Source organism: Halichondria panicea, chromosome 9, assembly GCF_963675165.1.
Source record: "Halichondria panicea chromosome 9, odHalPani1.1, whole genome shotgun sequence".
Lineage (NCBI taxonomy): Eukaryota > Metazoa > Porifera > Demospongiae > Suberitida > Halichondriidae > Halichondria > Halichondria panicea.
Genome location: NC_087385.1, coordinates 6,312,395 through 6,332,766, shown reverse-complemented (window position 1 = coordinate 6,332,766; position 20,372 = coordinate 6,312,395). Strand labels below are relative to the sequence as shown.

The following is a 20,372-nucleotide window of genomic DNA, read 5'->3' as shown; positions in this document are numbered from 1 at the left end:
TGGACAACTTAACTGGGGGGGGGGGGCTCTCTTTATGGTAATTACTAGCCTAGAGACCAGACCGATTAATCGACCTGGTCTCGAGGCTAGTAATTACATGCACTTTGTATTGTCAGTAAGTTGCTCACACAATTACGTAAAAATCCAATTGTAAAAAAAATGTACACACACACACACGTCTATACAACATTAATGTCAGTATCTCAAACACAGCTAAAAGACGTTGAGTTGGTCTCTTTTCATATCAGCCACTCCATCATCCACGACAAGCATGAACTGCAGAAAGTTTACACACTGATATTATGCGTACAAGTACAAAACCAACTCACGAGAAAAGTGACGAACATTGCACAAGCAGATAGGAAGTGCCAGATATCATGGAAGTCGTAAAAACCGAGGAGAGCACACTCTCTATTAAGCTCCCTTGATTCAGCAGGGGTGAGCTACAGCAATTGTAATACATGGAGCTTTAACTTATAAGCACACGAAAGGAATAAATGTAAATGGTACTAGAGCATGGTGTCCTGTCCGAGCAGTGCATACACTAAATATAAATGGTGTACTTCGTAAATCTGCTGTATTTGTTAAATATCATGAATGTGCTGAAGAAATTACAAGTTACAACTTCAGAGAACCAACTTACACTCCAGTCTGAAACATGTGTGAAGAAGAAAAAGAACGCAAATCCCCAGAAAAAGACAATAAGGACGAACAAGACGAGTGGGAGGATGGTCATTGGCTCCTTATAGTACAGCTGTTGAAATACAGATCAGGAGCTGACATTATGACAAATACATACATAGCACTGATTAGGTACTGATTAGGGACTGTATGCATTTCTTCTGTTAAACCATCTCAACAAAGGACAAAGGTCACCGGTGGCATACATGGTAGCTGATACGGTAATTGACATTAGGGGACTATGTACTATGGAGTGACCATAATCAAAATACCTTTTTTACGATGTACAACAAGAGGAAGAACGACAGATTGATGAGGAAGAAAATGACCACACATGTAGCAATGTCCAACTTTTTGTAAAGGGCTATCATCAATATCACCCTATACAACAGTACAGAGGTCATTCATTAAAGAGCCAAAACACTAATTTCAATAGAGCAGAAGAAGTACACTAGCTTACACAATGTCTTACATGACTAAGTTGATGATAAATGCGCTGAAGAGCGTAAAAAAGTGTCCCTGCATAATTATGATAATTATAGAGAGAGGGAGAAATGCACATCATGACATTACCTTGTGTTGTGGAGCAGTTGTACAGAAAGACTTGACATTCTCTCGGAGATTCCTAAGTGTTTCCTTTACTGTAGATGACAGGCAGTAATGAGACATGCATGTACATGTATGTATACCAAGAACTCACTAAATTTCAGCTCATGAAAGTGGTAGAAAGAGACAAAAAAGACGAGCAATATTCCCAGTATAACTAGGAAGAGTAGCATTCGAACTTCCACTGGGTGTTGGTGGTCGTAGTACTGCAAGGAATACAGATATCCTTAATATGTCATTGGATATGCTCTACACTATATTTCTGAGGGCTCACCAGGCCAAATAGTGTGAACAATATGAGGACAGCAAAAGAGAAGAATGCCAGGAAAGAGTTAGCGTGGATATCCGGGTGTCTGTTCTGGAACATTTTGACTAAGAAAATGCCTCCAATGATGAACATGAATGCAGTATCTGTGTGTGCGTGTATGTGTGTGTGTGTGTGTGTGTGTGTGTGTGTGTGTGTGTGTGTGTGTGTGTGTGTGTGTTCGCGCGTCAAATTTGCAAATTGTATTGTTCACTCACCAAACTGAAAGTTAGCGTTGGTGGGGCAGATGTGGTAGAAGGAACTCATGAAGCCCTCGATGATCAGAGCAATGCCCATGGCATAGTAGATACCAAAGTACTGGGGCACTCCATGCGTCTGAATGAAAGAGTGATAAATCAAATTCAAAAAACCAGACTAACTCACGTCGACTTTATTTGCAGCTTCTTGTCTGCGTTTGTTGTACTTTCTATTTCGAAAAAACACAACAGCAAGAAAGAAGAAGCCCAAGATCACATAGCCCACATTGCTCCAGATGTTGTTGAAGGCGCTCAGTACACCCACTGGGTATGCACACTTGAAGTTGTAGTAGCATTGGTCTTGGTTGCCACTAGAGTTCAAAAGCTGTAGGGTGGACAGTACTGAATCTAGAGGAGGAGCCATACACATTCACAACATTCAGTACTCTCTCTCTCTAGGTATACATACTCTAAAGCACAGCACACTAAATGATCTGAGGACTCCAATGTAACACTCACCCTCTGCTCAGAGAAGACCAGTTGGAAGGCTGGCAGAGCATAGAATATTCCCACAGTGAAAGTGTTCCTGCAATCAGTGAGAGAGAGATAGTCACAGTGTACAGAAATGATCAGCACAGGACACCTACCAGCCATACACAGAATACTGTTTTTTCAGCTTCTCATAGTCAACTTTACACGTGTCTGACAACATTTTCTTGTTTTTCAAAACTGTTGAGAAACTTAACTTACACACATTTCAATCTTAAATAGACCTACCTTCGTCATCATTTCTTGTCACAGACTGAACTTTACACTCTTCGGAGCCAGATGCTAAAAACATGAGTAAAGTAGTGTATTAAAGACACAAGAGTCAGTGGGAAAATGTACCTGTTGACTGATAGCTTGGTACAGTGGTATTGATTATCTTTTCTGTTTCAGACTGAATATTATTGTTTTGTACAGTGGATTTTCCTCGAGAACAATGGCTCCAAGGTGTCCATCGACTGAAGCCAAGTAAGAGTTATGAGATGAATAAGTCTCACTCTTGTAGGTGGACTCACATGTGTAGACAACAGAACGGAGCTATGGACCCGAGCATACCCACTGCACTGAAGATAAGCAGAGGAAGAAGAATGGCCCAAATGATGTGTGAAGCTGCATGGGGGAGAAACATGATGACCAGTGAAGCAACACACTTTCCTTTAACTAGTACCTTGGGTAGCCAGCCTTACAAATACACACATATTCCTTTCACTCGGAGGCTTACCGGGAAGAAGTTTCTTCACTTGTAGCTCTATAATCTGCTCAAAGGGATCTGGAAAAAGGGTAGTGAAAATAATGTATACGAATGTTTTAGGTATTTACCTGTCTCATTATTGAGAGATGTTTCCTCTGCAAAGTCACTACTGTGACACACAGAGAATGTGGTGGTGATGATGATTACGAGGAACTCTCTGTTCTGAACTTCACTCGCCTGGACAAAATGGAAACCATGCCCGGCGTAAGATATTCATGGTCTGATATATAATGTGCTACTCCTAATGATGGTGGAACAGATAATGTCACAAGACTACAATAAAGTGCTTTCAGGGCAAAGATAACCATGTCGGGTATTCATAGGGTCATACTACTACTGCTGACTACTGCTGACAAAGGGTGGTGTACACAGGTATAGGACTTTCCCACAATACAAACAGCCAGTACCACACAATAACAACTGTATGATTTCAATAACACCACTCGGGGCTTTTCCTATAGAAGTACTTACCCTGACAGTGAGGAAAGCCGAGGTACTCATGGTCTGAAAGATGCCGCGAGACTGTGCAGTTCTCAGCAAATCATTCACTGGACACTGAAAAAAAATCGTTATTGAAACTTGAATAAAGCATGGCTAACTCACTGTGTTGTTTTGGATGGAAATGAAAACACACTTAGAGTTATTTGCTTTGGCCTGCACTGTCAGCACATCACTGTCATTAGGGAACCTCACATAGCGAATCTGCAGAATAAATGAATTAAATAAGTCGCACAAGGTACTGCAAGATCTCACCTGAGGAGCTGCTGCACCAGCCACTAAGAAAGTGGAATTTTCATCCTGTTCTTCTGTAACAACTCTGAGTAATGATGGCATTAAACCATATGTTTTGCAATAAACAAACTAGGACTAACTTGATCTCAAAGTCTCCGATTGCTTCTATAGAGATGCTGTAGTTGACAGGCGTGGGTGAGCTGCTGAAGACATCTACATAGAGGAGGGGGAGGTTGCCTGGTTGCTGGGGAGAGATGGGGCACACTGTACGGTTCACTTGGTAGAACAGAGTCGAGAATCTGCACGGAAACAGTATTAAAAAAGAACCATGTTATTATGTCTCCACACCCTTGAGGTTTCAGAGGGATGGTCCAGGAGACTATTCCATCCTCCCTCTGTCGAGCAACAAACACCACAGGAGATTGTGTCAGGTTGTTCCCATCCACAGCCTCGGCATAGGCATGCACAACAAGGCCCTGCATATTATAATTATATAGACAGATATAGAAGTTGTGGTAGGTAGGCCATTACTAGTGTTTACATTTGCTGTGCTTGGAGTCCAATTGTCCCCACAAAGAGATACACTGTTCACCACTGTGTAGATGTCACTCTTGTACAGGGACACGTTCTCATGAGTGGTTCCACTGCATGGCCAAATCTTGATGTCAGAGAGAGTAGCATTGCTCTCACTTTGGCCACTGGTCAGTACTAACCCGGACAACAGCAGACATGCAAAGAAAAACATTGTTAGAGCGCTGATCTGAAGGAGAAACCTAGATCTAGGTCCTGAGCTCATGTAGCTATGTGAAGACCGACCACGCCCCTCTTTAATATACCAAGTGTAGTAGGGCAAAGGTCGCTATAGAAAGAAGCTGTTTGCAGAATATGTAATTTATACACGTTGTAATTTTTTGGCCATCATCTCTTCAGTTGCAATTCAAAGTGTAAATTGTAAACAAATAATTATACTACACCAAGAGTTCATTAGGAACTCTTGACTACACTTATAATACTACACACAAAATACTGGGTTCAAATCAATCAGTTCAGGCTCAGTCCACAATTGCAGTCGGATTACAAAATTATTGTCTGCTTTTGTCTGATAGAGATATCCCACTGTCTTTTGCATCTATGCCTGAATCAGTCATCAGTGAATCTGATAATCTGTGCAAAGTACAAGGACATGTACATGAGCATGGCAACAAAAACAACAACATTATAACTTTACCTTATCTTGAGTTGAATTGCCTTGTCAGTGGCCAGTCTCAGTTTCTGTTGAGTAACCTCAAGGTTTCCTTTCAGTACACGTTTAGTCTTCTGTAGATCTTGCTGGAGTTCAGCAAATAGTTGTGAGGATGACATTTCTTTGTTGTTTCGTTGCTGTTTCTCCTCCTCCAGTTGCTTCTCCACCGATCTCAATTTTAGGAGAGCGTTACATTCAGCTATTTGGCTGAAAGACAGACTAGTTAGGGCCTTCTGTAGCTTTCCATTAACTTTTGCCACAATCTTTGCATTCTCAGAGTAGATTAGTCTTCTGCTATCTCCTCCAGCCCATTTCTCCTTTCTTAGTTCATTCTTGGTCAAGACCAGCTTCTCCTGTGCCTCCATCTCCCGCAGCTGACATTGCCTCAACTGTGTCTTCAAGTCTTCCAGCTCTTTCAACTGCACAGCACTCTTCTCGTTCAGTGCATTCTTTTCCATTGTCATTTTACAGAGTTGCATGTCCACAGACAGTTTAAGTCCTACAAGGAAATAATAATTATTTAAGTATATCTAAGAGATGATTAGCTAACTTACCACATACAACCTTGTGATCCTTTGACAGTCTCTTGCTGACATTGTTCTGAGTCCAGAAGTAGTGGAGAATGGGACAGAGTAGAGACCCGTACATCACACTCACACAGATCAACCCGAGAGTGAGTCGCTGTGAACAGTACACACGTACAGTAAACTACTGTACATTTATTCAATACTGACATTGACTTACATTATGTGCAATCCATTCGGCCCAATGAGTTGGTAGAGAGTTGAGTATCAGTTCACGGATGTACAGTTTGAGTTGCTTGAGGTGGGCCAGACTACCAGAGTCGGCTTCAGTGGGATATTCAGGTTCTAATTCCAGCATTTGCTCAACTCCATAATAGATGGGCTGAGGTAGTAGGCGAGTGGTCATCACAAAGGGCCCAGTAACCGAGTGGGCAGCAACGGGTAGGTGGAGGATGGTTACATCGACTTCAGTGGGATATTCGGATTCCAATTCCAGCATTTGTTCAAATCCATAATATATAGGCTGAGGTAGTAGAGGTAGGCGGGTGGTCATCACAAAGGGCCCAGTAACAGAGTGGGCAGCAATCGGTACGTGGAGGATGGTTACATCGACTTCAGTGGGATATTCGGGTTCCAATTCTAGCATTTGCTCAAATCCGTAATAGATGGGCTGAGGTAGTAGGGGTAGGTGGGTAGTCACAGAGTGTGCAGCAATCGGTACGTGGAGGGTAGTTACATTGAGGTCAAGGAATGAGTTGATGAAGAGGTGAGTAGATTCTCTGACACCTTCAACCAACTGCTCATCAGTCTGCAATAGATACAATAAAACATGTCATATTATGGTAAACTTATTATTGCTGAAGAAATCTTACCTTTTCTACACAACGCCTGCTGTTTGGCTTGAACAAGGACCACTCCAGATCCAGAGAGGTGGTGAACTCACTGTCCAGAGACAAGAGCTTCAGGTCATTGTACACAGGTGAGAGCTGCTCAGTTCTCTCAAAGACATATTCAACAAGCGATGAGTTGACTTCAGAGGAAGAGGCAACAAACACACTAGCAACATTAAGGATATCGGCAGCCTGCATTTGGAATAATAATAATTTTGTGTCTACGAAACTAAAATCAGTCGAAAATGATGCTAACTTTAAGCAAGTAACTAATTTAGATCTAGGTAGCAAAATGACAGCTAGCTAGATCGCAGCAATTCACCTTAGTGCAGATAACACTTGCACACTGTCCGTTTGGCTTGAACAAGGACCACTCTAGAGAGAAGGTAAACTCACTGTCTTGAGACAGTAGCTTCAGGTCACTGTGAGCAGTGGACAGCTCAGTACCTGGAAGAGAACAAGCAACTAGTCAAAAATACTTAATGGAATTTTAATTACAAAATACACACCTGAAGAAAAACCACAAGAAAGCAGTTTAGCCGTCTGATCAAAGAGAATGGGCGGAGTCGACAATCCTACTAGGAGAGTGACAGCAGTGACTATGGCACGCACGGCACATGCATCGAAGAAGATCATCTTGAAATACTTTTCAACAGTTCAGAAGAAACTTTTTAACAGTTCTTACTAGCAACTTGCGAAATAATGAGGAAGCAAAAACTGGTGCTTGTTTCTATAGCAGCTCTCCTTGCGGACTCTACTGACGTTATCATCATCACTAGAACGCTAGTGATGTCACTAATAATTATGAGCATTATTTTGGACTAGAGATCTAGATCAAGCTCAAGTTAGCTAGCTAGCGAGAGAGAGAGAGAGAGAGAGACAAAACTTTTGAACACATTCTCGGTAGATAATCTAGATCTAAGCCGCCAATGAATATCATTATTATCATGTTTACATGCAAAATGTGTGGGTGGGGCTGAAACAGTATATATCACTGCACTAAAGTTCAGTTTTTTGTTGCTTTGCATGATTGATTTTGAGCTGTTCCAGACCAAAGAATTCTGTAGGCTTATTGTTTACGTCCCTGTCTCTCTTGACAAAGGCAGTGAATGAGGACACACAATTTCCAATGAAGTAGTCCGCCTTGCTCATCACCACTAGGTCCAGCTGAGGGAGCTGGGGGCTCAGATAGTAGATACCGTACTGTGTGTGTGTGTGTGTGTGTGTGTGTGTGTGTGTGTGTGTGTGTGTGCGCGTGTGTGTGTGTGTGTGTGTGGGTGGGTGGGTGGGTGTGTAAGCATGGGGCCCGTGGGTATAGAAGTAGAGGAGAATTTGGGAAGCTATTAAACTATGGTTGCAGCTTCCTTTTTCAACCTGGCAAATTATAGGAATCGCCTTGTCGCTTTAGTAAGTACTGGTGTGTTGGTGAACATTAAGTTCCTATAGTTATAAGACTAAGCTGTACATTCACTCACTCTTCGACCAATGTATGTCTGCATGTTGTACTTCTCAGCTTCTACGTCAGAGGCAACAAAGAGAGACTTTATTCCCGTCTTCCTCAGTAGTGCCAGAAGATGTCGTTTGACCACTTCCATGGAGGGCAAACAGACGTCTTTGTCTATCTTTGCATTAGGAATGTCTTCCAAACACTGGCCAGACTCCATGAAGCTGTCTCGACCAACTGCACTCTCACATGCTTTTTCCTGCATCAAAAACAGAGTCAGCATGTCATTAGACCCTTGGTAGAGGTTCATAATGTCCTTCCCTGCATTAAAACTGAGTCGCCCCCACTGATCAAAATGTATAAAGGGAAATAGCGTATCCTACAATCACAAGTGTAATGTTAACAACAAGTAGATATAGTGTGAATAGCATAGCCGTACCCAATCTTTCCCCATCCTCAAGTGAATGGCGATATAGGGGTTGTCTCCGATGGTATTGTTAATGTATTCTTGGGCTTCGTTCAACTTCCTTTTGCTCCACTTGAGATACTTTTGCAAATGTCTGTGTTCCTTGCGTACCGGATACTTAGCAGGAGCTCCCTTCAATGCTATCACTGGATGCTGCTCTGCTGGGTATCTGAATAAGAATAGTAAAAAGCAAATGAAAATAGTTCAGAGTTTATACAAGAGCGAATGATGAAATATTATTAACTTACTTTGTTTCCCATTGATTGCGAACAAAATCCATCCGTACATCATAGCCAAGACTGGTAAAGTTTGAGTCCACAAAGTCTACACCCAGTTCTTCCCAGAACGGTCCAAATGGATTCCCATACTTCATTTCACAGTCGTTCTCATTGGCCATCCCTGTGGCCCTGTAACAGTACCCTGTTCGTTGAGAAGGTGGCCAATGAGTGGGGGCCAATTGTTCCAGAAAATCCTCCATGAGAATAGCTTTGTGATAGGATTGAACTGGCTCCAATTCAAACCAATCAGTAAAACGCACATTTTTCTGGTGTGTGTGATTGTAAAAATGAAAAGGTAGCTGTGTGAATGAATAGGACTGTATTATCATGATTGCAATGGTATATGCCTACGTTATGTACATAAGACCTCCACGGTGGAATGACAAAGGTCCTGTTGAGAGTCTTGGCAAACTCTAACGAGCCCAGAAAGTGTGCGGCTTGGTTTCCAAACCGACCTACAGGAACGAACATTACATTATATCAGAGCAAATTTTCCCATCCTCACCCATGCAGGGGCAGTAGAGGATGTACCCCCGATCGTCCCACTTGTAAGTCTGTTTCTCTCCCCTTGCTCCATACCACTCTACCTGGAGCACCATCATCGCTAACAACAGCCTGCACAGAATGATCATTTAGGCTCTTGCAACTCTAGACTTCAGATCTTGGGGGGTGGACATTTTTTGTAAAGCAGCTCCACCCCTCTTTGTAACTAAAATCTAGATTTAAATCTTGACTATCTTTACCACCTGAAAACAATGAATTTGGAGCTCCTGCGTAAGTTGTATTCATGCTCACAGTAGATCTAGCATGCTCCTTGTTTGTTTCTCTATGCAGAAACTGTTGATCAAAGCTATCCTGAGGTGAGCTCCATAAACCGTACTAGATCTAGTGACTGCATGAATTTGAACTAGATCTAAATCTATACTCTTCAACTGACTCCAGCTAGCTACAGCTAGGTCTAAAAAGCATACATTAATACATCGTTACTTACCTACTTGCGTCACAGATACAAGATCTGCCTTGTCTACCTTATACCCCATGCAGCACAACGATGGTATTCTCGACTCTGGTAGTGAGGCATTGACCTGCTCCTTCAATAGACGAGGCACTCTCCTAGCTGTCGGCTGCAACGATGGACGTATAGCCATCTGGGACTTCATGACTCGAGGAATAGCGAGAATATGCAGCGAACACATTCACCCAATAACATCTCTTAGGTATGCGAGAGTTTTATGTCCTTAAGTCATTCTTATAATTTAGTATGTCCTCCTAATTTGCCTTTTAAATAACTGTGGCCATTTTTTTCCTTTCAGTTGGAGCAGGAGTGGGAGGAAGTTGCTCAGTTCGTCTACAGACTGGAACGTATTTCTCTGGGACATTGCCTCAGGCGAGATTGATCACAAGTTCCGATTCCCATCACCCGCTCTGAAGGCTCAGTTCCATCCCAGAAACTGGTTAGAACTAGCCAGTGTGTGTCATTAATTAAATGCATGAATGAAGAATATTTGCTTGTACAAATCCTCTAAGATTAATACTAAAGCCTGCCTTAAGTTTGCTATTGAAACTATCCACCACAGGAAAGTGTTTCTTGTGTGTCCGATGAAGAATGTCCCTGTGCTAGTCAGTAGAGAGGAGAGTGGAGAGTACAAGCACACTCCATTACCAACCGACGGAGAGGTAGCAACCATATTCCTTTAACTTACTGTCCTATTTTTTTCTAAGCTTTCAGAAAATCCGATTTTGACATTGGATCCACAGAATTCAAGTTATGGCAGCCGAAAGAATCGCCGAACTATTGAATTGAACGGAGTGTAGTTGAACATCTTTCAACAGCCTTAACTTGAGTATCATTGATCCAATGTCAAAAATTTCAGGATTTTCTGAAAGCTTAGAAAGAGACCTTTCAAATGATGTGTTGCAATTCAAAATTTTTTCAGGACCCTAATTTGTCAGTTTTCGGCCTCGGACCATGGGCTATTATTCATGGTATCACCAAATTGGCAAATACTTTATCTCTCAAATATGATTTTTGATGACACCATTTGACCTATTTTTTTCTAAGCTTTCAGAAAATCCGAAAATTTTTGACATTGGATCCACAGACTTCAAGTTATGGCAGCCAAAAGAATCGCCGAACTATTGAATTGAACGGAGTGTAGTTGAACATCTTTCAACAGCCTTAACTTGAGTATCATTGATCCAATGTCAAAAATTTCAGGATTTTCTGAAAGCTTAGAAAGAGACCTTTCAAATGATGTATTGCAATTCAAAATTTTTTCAGGACCCTAATTTGTCATTTTTCGGCCTCGGACCATGGGCTATTTATTATTCATGGTATCGCCAAATTGCCAAATACTTTATCTCTCAAATATGATTTTTGATGACACCATTTGACCTATTTACAGCCAGAGTTAAACATTGTGGCGTCGTTTGATCGTCGTGGCGACCGAGTGGTGACTGGCTCCTCCAAAGGAAAGGTGTGTGGATTGGGGTAGCCATCGGTCAAGTTAGGTTGTCCGTCATCCTATCCAGGTGCTGATAATTGACACAGTGTCACTCGAGGTCCTCAAGTCCTTTAAACTGACAGGAACGGCCATTAAAAGCATTGAATTTGCCAGGAGAGGAAGGTATGTACCACGTGTAGTATTGCATGAGGATTTGTATTTATCTGTGTCATAGCAACTTTCTGGTGAACTCCGCGGACCGCGTGATTCGAGTATTTGATATTGAGGAAGTGTTGAAGCAACCGGAGGACGAGGTGGAGGCACTGCAGAGGCTACAGGACCTCGTTAACAGGTATGTGTGTGTGTTTGGGGGTGGCGGCTATTCTGTTTGTAGCGGAGAATCGATGCTTTGATTTCCATTCCAGAACTCAGTGGAAGAAATGCATGTTCTCGGGTGATGGTGAGTTTATTGTGGCTGGTTCTCATCGACAGCACGCCCTCTACATCTGGGACAAGGCCACCGGGTCCCTCGCTAAGATGCTCACGGGACAGAAGGGAGAGACACTCCTCGACATAGCCGTGAGTCACATTAGTGTCGAGTGGCCATGCATGCTTTGTTGTTTGAAATTTGAAATTTAACACATGTTTGCATACTGCTCTTGCCTTTTTTGACCGCGATTTATTTCATAATAATTATAGTTCAGATTTGCAGGCGTTAATATACTTCTCCCATTGACAATCTATTCCCTCCAGTGGCACCCTGTCCGTCCGATCATCCTCTCCATATCAACGGGCGTGGTCAACGTGTGGTCCCAGGCTCACGTGGAGCTGTGGAGTGCCTACGCCCCCAACTTCAGAGAACTAGACGAGAACGAGGAATATGTGGAGAAAGAGGACGAATTCGATATTGTCAGTTACAATTCAGCATTAACCCATAATTGGATCTGTTGTTTTTTAGGAGGATGAAGACAGTACACTTATGAAGGATGGCAACAAAGGTGGAGAAGATGCGTCTTCTTTTGATGTGCTTGGAGTACAACCCATTCCTGCATTTTGCAGCAGGTAAACCATATGATCATGTGATACAGTTGGTTTGTGAACGCACAAGTATTAATCAGTATATCTCGTATACTCAGTGATGAAGATGATGAAGGAGCATTGGACTGGCTACCGATGGCCCCAGAGATTGAAGACCCAGAGGAACCGGGATGGGGTCAGCTAGAGGTCAGTGGCTATGCAATAGTTGCTATTCCTACATATAATATTGTGAAACCTTATAATAGAGTTTCTACTCATACTCTTGCAGTGTACATGTCTCTTGTGCTGTACCCCCACCCCCTGTACTTAGTAAAATATCTTTACTCTGTTAGATATGTGTAGTACATTCTACTCCTGTTTACTATGTACACCCCACCCCCACACACACATACACCCCCACCCCCACCCCACCCCACACACACACAGCCTACTCTTAATGAGCTCCCAGTGGACAGTGATGGAAGCAGGAAGAGACCTACCGTGGAGGGGGATAGTGATGATAAACCACCTGAGCCAAAAGTACCTAAAGTCACAGACTGTGATATAAAATCTCTCGAATCTTCAAACACTCAAGAAGAGAGTACATTTGTAACTGATGCACCCAAAGACAGCGTTCCTGAAGGTCCGATAAGTGTGGAGACAAATACAATAGAGACTGAAAAAGCTAGTGATGAACAAACAATCGAAGAAGCTCACAATTGATCGGCAGCAAATCCAATGAGGCCAAAGGAACTTATAGTCTACTGTATAATATATGATATTAATACATGTTCATTGTGCATACATGTACTTTGTTAAATTCCATTTAATAATAACTTCAGTGCAATTGCAAACATAAAAAACAGCAATTCATTTTGTTTATGCGGAAGTTGTTCCTTGATAACTGCCTCTTTGGTCTCTCTCAGTAGTGTCCAACAGCTTGACCAACCCTGATGCGAAAAGTTCACATCTGTACAGGGGGGGGGGGGGGGGGGGAGATGATGAATAATTCGATACTAAAAGCTAACAAATTCAGCAACACATTCATTATAAGATAATAAGATAGTCCTCATCAGATGATAGGCCATTCAAAGGGCTAAAAAGGCATCTTAAAGTTAATAGTTAATGGTTTTTTTGCGGCGAGAATGGAAGACAGAGCAGCACAATAATTATGAGTGGAATTCTGCTTCTCAATAAACCTGCCAAGGACAACAACTAACAGTACTACTGCACCCAGCCAATCACAATGCTCCCACCTGATGGGCATGTCCACTGAATAAAATGGGTTCTTGAGGACATAATCTGAATACAGTTCATAAACCTTAGCCAGAAGCTCCTCGACTTTCTGATGCGTCGAGTCTGCCATCACAATGAACTTGACACCTGAGGAGAGATGGGAGATAAGTATGATGAAATCACAATCACTATAGCAAATGTATAGTGCTTACTTAACTGTCGTGGTACGCAACAGAAATATTGATCATGTACACTAATTTAAATGCATGCTAGGGAATAATTTTTTTTCCTATTAATAGTAAAGTAAGGAGAGAGAGGGGGAGAGGGTTAGAGCATAGAGGGCACTGACCAGTGAGTGTTTGAAAGCAGTAAATCTTAAAGTTATTGGCCTCAAGGCATTGTATTCCAGACGAACGCTTCTCTGGAGAGAGCTTCACTGATATGGCATAGATCCTGCAGAAGAAAACTATGCTTAGGGTAAGGTGTGTGAGACGGACAAAATACATAATCGCAAGACCTCCTAGCTACAACTAACTTTAGTAGAGTTTGGGAGTGTGCTTTTCAACAGTAAAAAGACTACTCACGAGTGAAGCATGCTGAGCAACATAATCCTCTCGTTGATGGACACTCTCAGTCTGGTGAATTTGAGGGTCAGAGGGTATTTGCTTCGGTCTTCTATCACTTTCATAGCATTGGTGCCGTCGGGAAGGCACTTGTTGGCTAGTGCAGTACCATTGATTGAGGTCAGCGAGTAGCCAACTGTATCAGTGAGGGAGGTAGCCACATTATTAATACGTGTGTACAGTGTTTTCAACATGTAGAAAACTACAGCTAGATACTGTAGCAGGCTAAAATATGACACTGTGTGATGGCTACTATCTAGATGGTGGATAGTACAGTGACAATTAGACAGGTTAACAACTCCAGAAAGCTTACCTTGTATTCCATGCTGCTCACCAAACTTGACCACAATGTTTCTATCCACTTCCTCCAGGACCATACGTAGTGGGTAGTTGAAGGTGGTCTCCACCTCTGCTTTGGGGCTGGGCTGGTCGTGGGAGAAGATAAGCCCTCCAGCCTTGTTTACCACGTACACACTCATACCCATGATAGCAAGCTAGCTGTTGTGTTTCAGTTTCTTAGCTTTCTCTCCCTAGCTTTGAGCTTCAGACACGCCTTCTAACCTGCAGGAAATGGGCGTGTTCACTCTCCACATGGCTGCTGCAAAGTAAGAACTACCAAAAGCTATTGAACAGTCTCTTCATCTTTACACACATGCAATCAGCACATGCAATCAGCACATGCTAGGTATGTACCAAACTAGCTACAGTGATGCACACACTCACACTGATTCATGATCCTGCATACAATCACAGTCCATTGAATACTGCAAGTCATGCTACCTGCCCCTCCCCCCCTTGTAGATGGAGACCCCCCACCCAGACAAGATAGATCGCTCTTTATTCCCAGAATGTCTCTTCGAAAATGGCGAAGACCTCTCCAAACCCATTAACACCGTGCGAGACAAATGGAAACTGCTGCCGGCCTTCCTCAAAGTGAAAGGCCTCGTGAAACAGCACATCGATTCGTTTAACTACTTTATAAACGTCGAGATCAAGAAGATTATGAAAGCAAATGAGATGGTGACGTCGATTGCTGACCCTAATTTTTACCTCAAGTACCTCAATATATCCGTGGGTAACCCAGACGTAGAGGAGTCGTTCAACGTAACCAAACCCATATCCCCTCACGAGTGTCGTCTCCGAGACATGGCCTACGCTGCTCCAATCACAGTCGATATTGAGTACACCCGAGGAACGCAGAGAGTCATTCGCAAGGCTCTCCCCATTGGACGAATGCCCATCATGCTCAGGAGCTCCAATTGTATCTTGACAGGGAAGTCACCTAAAGAGTTGGCAAAGCTGAACGAGTGCCCGATTGATCCAGGAGGTTATTTTGTTGTGCGAGGAGTTGAAAAAGTCATTCTCATTCAAGAGCAGCTCTCAAAGAATCGTATGATTGTCGATGTTGATAGAAAGGGTGTAGTCGAGTGCTCTGTAACTAGTTCCACACACGAGCGAAAGAGTCGCACAAATCTCATCTCCAAGGGCGGCAGATACTACCTTAAGCACAACTCCTTTGCTGAGAACATACCAGTTGTTGTCCTTTTCAAAGCCATGGGTGTTGTTTCTGATCAAGAAATTGTTCAACTAGTCGGAAGTGGCGAAGACATTCTTTCGTCGTTTGCTCCCTCTCTCGAAGAATGTGCCAACCTGAAGGTGTTCACTCAAATGCAAGCTCTGCAGTATCTCGGTGGAAAAGCAAGACGCACGGCTTGGTCGAAGCACAAGTCCAAGGTTGATGAAGCCGTGGACATTTTGGCAGGAGTTGTGTTGGCTCATGTTCCGGTGGTTAAGTACAACTTTCGGATGAAGTGTGTGTACCTGGCGCTCATGTTGCGGAGGGTGATCGAGGCCCAGGAGGATAAAGTGCGATTGGACGACAGGGATTACTATGGCAACAAGAGGCTTGAGCTCGCTGGTCAGGTGAGGGGCAATAATTTTATCTATTAATAATTATACTGAGATGTGAATTTTGTTACCTTAACTGGCTGGCTTGCTAATAATTAATAAGTAATACGCATAATTAATTATTGTGTAATACCACGCTCTACACTACCACTGTGACTATTTCTGTCATTATTAATTTTATACTCTTATCTTTTCCTACAGCTTGTGGCATTGCTCTTTGAAGATCTATTCAAGAAGTTTAATTCAGAGCTACAAAGAATTGCTGATCAGATTATCCCTAAGCAACGTACACAAGTCTTCGACATAGTACGCCACATGCGTCAGGATCAAATTACCAACGGTCTAGCTAACGCCATCTCCACTGGCAACTGGTCTGTCAAGCGGTTCAAAATGGATCGTTCTGGAGTCACTCAAGTACTCACACGTCTCTCTTTCATCTCCGCTCTCGGTCACATGACCAGGATATCCAGTCAGTTTGAAAAAACGCGTAAAGTGAGTGGACCTCGATCTCTTCAACCCTCACAATGGGGCATGCTCTGCCCATCAGACACTCCCGAAGGAGAAGCTTGCGGTCTTGTGAAAAACCTGGCTCTCATGACTCACATCACCACCGATCAAGAGGAGGGTCCAATTCAACGATTGGCGTTTAACCTCGGCGTTGAAGATATCCAGTATCTGTCTGGAGAGGAACTGAGTCTTCCCTCGGTGTACATTGTCTTTCTGAACGGGAACATTCTAGGCGTGATTACGGACTATCAGCGCCTCATTCGCATGTTTAGACTCATGAGACGATCTGGTCGACTTAACGAATTTGTTTCAATATGCCCCAATCATCGACAGAGGTGTGTGTTCATAGCGTCCGATGGTGGGCGTGTCTGTAGGCCGTACATTATTGTGGAGAACTGGAAGCCGCGTGTGACAGAGGGTCACATTAAAATGCTCTCTAATGGAATGGAATTTGAAGATTTCCTCCGTCAAGGCCTGGTGGAGTATCTCGATGTGAATGAGGAAAACGATTGCAATATCGCCTTGTATGAGTCTGAGATTTACGAGGGCACAACTCATCTCGAGATAGAGCCGTTCACGATTCTGGGTGTGTGTGCTGGTCTCATCCCATACCCCCACCACAATCAGTCACCACGAAACACCTATCAGTGTGCTATGGGCAAGCAAGCCATGGGTACCATTGCCTACAACCAACTCAATCGTATCGACACGATCATGTACCTACTCGTGTACCCCCAAGCTCCCCTCGTCAAATCGAAAACGATCGACTTGATACAGTTTGATAAATTGCCAGCCGGTCAAAACGCCTCCGTTGCAGTCATGAGTTACAGTGGTTACGACATTGAAGATGCTCTCATTCTCAACAAGTCCTCTCTCGATCGTGGCTTTGGTCGATGCCTTGTCTATCGTAAGCAGACGTGCTCACTGAAACGCTATGCCAACCAGACGTACGATCGAATTATGGGTCCGAGTCGAGAAGCAGATACGGGGAAGCCAATCTGGAGACATTCCGTTCTGGACCAGGATGGAATTTGTGCACCCGGAGAGAGAATCCAAAACAAGCAAATCCTGGTGAACAAATCTGTGCCCCTTGCCACACAGTCAATGCAGCAGCAGACGCCTGGTACTCTGGAGTACAAAGATACACCACAGTCGTACAAGGGACCCACTGAGGCCTCCATGGAGCGTGTACTCATCACCTCAAACACTGAAGAGTCGTACCTCATCAAGATGCTCCTTCGATCTACTAGGAGGCCGGAACTTGGAGACAAGTTTAGCAGTCGACACGGACAGAAGGGAGTGTGTGGGATGATTGCCAATCAAGAGGACATGCCTTTCAATGATCTTGGGATCTGTCCTGACATAGTCATGAATCCCCACGGCTTCCCCTCTCGTATGACAGTGGGGAAACTCATTGAACTGCTTGCCGGAAAAGCTGGTGTTCTCGATGGAAAGTTTCATTACGGTACTGCGTTTGGTGGAGACAAAGTAGAGGATATATCTGCTGACCTCATTCGTTACGGCTTCAATTACGCTGGGAAGGACTACCTCACCTCAGGAATCACTGGAGAGCCTCTAAGTGTGTACGTTTTCTTTGGCCCGGTTTACTACCAGAAGCTGAAGCATATGGTGTTGGACAAGATGCACGCTCGCTCTAAAGGCCCACGTGCTGTTCTGACGAGGCAACCGACGGAAGGACGCTCGAGGGAGGGTGGTCTACGTCTGGGCGAGATGGAGAGGGACTGTTTGATTGGATACGGGGCCAGCATGCTCCTCCTCGAGAGACTCATGATTTCCAGTGACAGCTTTGAGGTCGACGTGTGTGGCAAGTGTGGACTGCTCGGATATTCAGGATGGTGAGTTGACATAGCTATAATTATTATACCTATTTTGATTGCATACCTATTTTGATTGCATACCTATTTTGATTGCATTTAGAAATACTTATTGCCTATAATGCATAATGATGACCAGCCTTTATATATCCGTGTTGTGTGCATATACATTGAGAGTTCAAATTGAGTTCAAATTGAGTTCATTCCGAATTGCTTTTTGACAGAACATTGTTTGATAATATATTTCCCTTTGCAGGTGCCATTACTGTAAGTCGTCTGGTGAGATCTCATCACTCAAGATACCCTATGCTTGCAAGCTTCTCTTTCAAGAGCTCCAGTCTATGAACATTGTTCCCCGTATCTCACTCACTAACTACATGGACTAATCACATGCCATATTAGTTACTTGAATCCATTCATTTGTACTTATAATCCCTAGAATTTTTTTGCTCATAATTATGTGATCATGTGTTCAACAAATATTTATTTATCAAAATAATTGCTGTTGTTTTTTCTTTGATTGATGTACAAATTAATTGTTATAAAAATAAATTGTCACTATAAAAGTTGAATTTATCATGAACTATATAATTATATACAGCATTCGAGGATAGCTTCAGTTAGTGAGTCATGGTTGGGTAGCTTGGCCACTGCATCAGGTCTACGTCCAGCCTTGCTCAGACTGTCACCAGTAGTAGCACCAATCGCAGCTACCTACAATGGTCAGGGAGCATGTAAATGTAGCGAATACACAGAACACATTATTTCACATGCATGCCTTAAATCCAGACTTGAATGTTTTTAGTACACAATCCAGAGCAAAGTTGACTCCTGAAGGACTGTAGAACACCACCCACACACTCTCCACCTCTGCCTGTATGGAACAGAAAACATCGGTGTCACGATATATTCAGTGACACCGATGTTTTCTGTTCCATCCATTGCACTATGATTATTATGAGTATTTGTTATCGAGATATGTCAACCTAAGTTCTACACACACACTAGTGTAACCTGTGGAGATAGCTCTCTCAGTCTGCCCTGTAAGTCGGGGTGAGGGAGTGTCTTGTAACAGGCGAGGCACTTGAGGGGTAGACCAGCTCCCTCCAGTGCCACGGGGAGTGTCTCTCTCCTCAGGGCACCACAGGGAAACAGTAGTGGCTTGGTGGGCACACCAGGGCAGAAATCTGAATAATACCAGAAGTAACGACTAAAAGTAAAGGTAAACAGTTTGGGCCACTTACGCTCAATGATCAGCTTGCTCAGTGTCTCAGCATTTCCACTGTGTGAGCCGGTAGGACTCAGACCAAGCCCTCTGACTATAATGAGGAGAAGTTACTGTGAGGCCCAAACACAAGGATTCGATTATCCCATTGAACACATCCACCAACAGAGAACGATTGAGGTTATATTTTCTCACGCTTACCAGCTTGTGCAGTAGCTTTGCCCACAACGAACACAGGTAGTTGCTTCCACCTCTCTGTCACCCTGCCCCTCTCGTGCTCAGTGAGGGAAGAGACACACACCTCAACCGCCGTCCCACTGGTGAACACAATACCTGCACTATCAACCAATGTCAGTAGCTAAGTACAACAAACTGATACAGCTATACATTACATTGGTAACGAGGAACAAATACTATGCAGAAGAAAGATTATACCAATTGTTAGAATTACTGAATTGAGGTTTATAAAATCGTAATGTCACCTGAAAATTTGTCGCTGCTCAGTATATCAGATTGTAGCTCATCCTGATTCATGTGCTCATAATGCAAGACTGGTATGAAGTGAACAGACTGGAAACCAGCAACTGACAATGCCTAGTGGGAATACACGCACGGTTTTATTGAATATACAACAACGAAATAAATTATTGTCGTCACAGATGTACTGTGTGTGCAGAATGGATACCACTTTAACTGAAGCAGTTGGTTCACTTACATTATAATAAGGGTCCTCTGGTCCTTTTGGAGCTCTCAGGAGAACTGCAATTCTGCTCTGAGCAGCTACAGCAAGAGAACCATCTGCAGAAGCCATCAATCGGGAAAAGATCGCCTATAGAAATTGTTGCATTTTGTTTAGGGAAAGGATCGTCTATAGACTATACAAAGGTTTTCGTTCTAACAACGACCTTTCCCCTA

The 20,372-nt window shown here is 43.2% G+C and overlaps 7 protein-coding genes across 11 annotated transcripts; 2 read left to right on the top strand and 5 right to left on the bottom strand.

Annotated features, from left to right (window-relative positions):
• Positions 1 to 116: 116 nt before the first annotated feature.
• On the bottom strand, positions 117 to 4,648 carry LOC135340627 (SID1 transmembrane family member 1-like). Of its 2 annotated transcripts, none has more exons than XM_064536945.1 (23): positions 4,359 to 4,648; positions 4,166 to 4,293; positions 3,958 to 4,116; positions 3,839 to 3,902; positions 3,689 to 3,787; positions 3,557 to 3,640; positions 3,154 to 3,262; positions 3,002 to 3,103; positions 2,850 to 2,943; positions 2,677 to 2,792; positions 2,566 to 2,619; positions 2,436 to 2,517; positions 2,308 to 2,374; positions 1,976 to 2,173; positions 1,810 to 1,927; positions 1,562 to 1,698; positions 1,382 to 1,493; positions 1,255 to 1,322; positions 1,154 to 1,200; positions 954 to 1,062; positions 644 to 754; positions 330 to 443; positions 117 to 276 (listed from the first exon to the last, which is right to left on the bottom strand). In XM_064536945.1, the coding sequence occupies exons 1-23, from the start codon at positions 4,611 to 4,613 to the stop codon at positions 214 to 216; spliced, it is 2,490 nt and encodes an 829-aa protein (XP_064393015.1). In that variant the 5' UTR covers positions 4,614 to 4,648; the 3' UTR covers positions 117 to 213. The 2 variants fall into 2 exon arrangements, with proteins under 2 accessions (XP_064393015.1, XP_064393017.1); XM_064536947.1 differs by having other exon boundaries at positions 3,056 to 3,103.
• An 89-nt stretch (positions 4,649 to 4,737) lies between these two features.
• LOC135340638 (uncharacterized) lies at positions 4,738 to 7,233 on the bottom strand. Its single transcript, XM_064536961.1, has 7 exons — positions 6,984 to 7,233; positions 6,797 to 6,921; positions 6,457 to 6,666; positions 5,805 to 6,392; positions 5,615 to 5,741; positions 5,046 to 5,559; positions 4,738 to 4,981 (listed from the first exon to the last, which is right to left on the bottom strand). Exons 1-7 carry the CDS (start codon positions 7,108 to 7,110, stop codon positions 4,900 to 4,902), a joined length of 1,773 nt encoding a protein of 590 aa, XP_064393031.1. The 5' UTR covers positions 7,111 to 7,233; the 3' UTR covers positions 4,738 to 4,899.
• Positions 7,234 to 7,382: 149 nt separating this feature from the next.
• Positions 7,383 to 9,376, bottom strand: LOC135340653 (GDP-fucose protein O-fucosyltransferase 1-like). 2 transcript variants are annotated; one of them, XM_064536980.1, is made up of 6 exons: positions 9,168 to 9,376; positions 9,014 to 9,117; positions 8,633 to 8,928; positions 8,358 to 8,553; positions 7,950 to 8,177; positions 7,383 to 7,677 (listed from the first exon to the last, which is right to left on the bottom strand). In XM_064536980.1, exons 1-6 carry the CDS (start codon positions 9,292 to 9,294, stop codon positions 7,474 to 7,476), a joined length of 1,155 nt encoding a protein of 384 aa, XP_064393050.1. In that variant the 5' UTR covers positions 9,295 to 9,376; the 3' UTR covers positions 7,383 to 7,473. The 2 variants fall into 2 exon arrangements, with proteins under 2 accessions (XP_064393050.1, XP_064393051.1); XM_064536981.1 differs by having other exon boundaries at positions 9,023 to 9,117.
• Position 9,377: 1 nt separating this feature from the next.
• LOC135340643 (retinoblastoma-binding protein 5 homolog) lies at positions 9,378 to 13,005 on the top strand. Its single transcript, XM_064536968.1, has 13 exons — positions 9,378 to 9,436; positions 9,497 to 9,522; positions 9,707 to 9,879; positions 9,976 to 10,116; positions 10,240 to 10,339; positions 11,068 to 11,139; positions 11,195 to 11,289; positions 11,342 to 11,458; positions 11,532 to 11,685; positions 11,860 to 12,015; positions 12,065 to 12,168; positions 12,243 to 12,330; positions 12,571 to 13,005. The coding sequence occupies exons 1-13, from the start codon at positions 9,418 to 9,420 to the stop codon at positions 12,844 to 12,846; spliced, it is 1,521 nt and encodes a 506-aa protein (XP_064393038.1). The 5' UTR covers positions 9,378 to 9,417; the 3' UTR covers positions 12,847 to 13,005.
• On the bottom strand, positions 12,884 to 14,555 carry LOC135340662 (trafficking protein particle complex subunit 4-like). The gene is made up of 5 exons (XM_064536995.1): positions 14,296 to 14,555; positions 13,944 to 14,118; positions 13,709 to 13,812; positions 13,380 to 13,506; positions 12,884 to 13,093 (listed from the first exon to the last, which is right to left on the bottom strand). The coding sequence occupies exons 1-5, from the start codon at positions 14,465 to 14,467 to the stop codon at positions 13,003 to 13,005; spliced, it is 669 nt and encodes a 222-aa protein (XP_064393065.1). The 5' UTR covers positions 14,468 to 14,555; the 3' UTR covers positions 12,884 to 13,002.
• LOC135340622 (DNA-directed RNA polymerase III subunit RPC2-like) lies at positions 14,535 to 18,752 on the top strand. The gene is made up of 4 exons (XM_064536938.1): positions 14,535 to 14,667; positions 14,784 to 15,905; positions 16,092 to 18,253; positions 18,489 to 18,752. Exons 2-4 carry the CDS (start codon positions 14,784 to 14,786, stop codon positions 18,616 to 18,618), a joined length of 3,414 nt encoding a protein of 1,137 aa, XP_064393008.1. The 5' UTR covers positions 14,535 to 14,667; the 3' UTR covers positions 18,619 to 18,752.
• Positions 18,700 to 20,321, bottom strand: LOC135340659 (uroporphyrinogen-III synthase-like). 3 transcript variants are annotated; one of them, XM_064536988.1, is made up of 7 exons: positions 20,173 to 20,321; positions 19,940 to 20,051; positions 19,659 to 19,790; positions 19,477 to 19,551; positions 19,247 to 19,419; positions 19,011 to 19,106; positions 18,700 to 18,946 (listed from the first exon to the last, which is right to left on the bottom strand). In XM_064536988.1, exons 1-7 carry the CDS (start codon positions 20,266 to 20,268, stop codon positions 18,824 to 18,826), a joined length of 807 nt encoding a protein of 268 aa, XP_064393058.1. In that variant the 5' UTR covers positions 20,269 to 20,321; the 3' UTR covers positions 18,700 to 18,823. The 3 variants fall into 3 exon arrangements, with proteins under 3 accessions (XP_064393058.1, XP_064393059.1, XP_064393060.1); XM_064536990.1 differs by having other exon boundaries at positions 18,851 to 18,946; positions 19,003 to 19,106; XM_064536989.1 differs by lacking the exon at positions 19,011 to 19,106.
• Between the last annotated feature and the right edge of the window lie 51 nt (positions 20,322 to 20,372).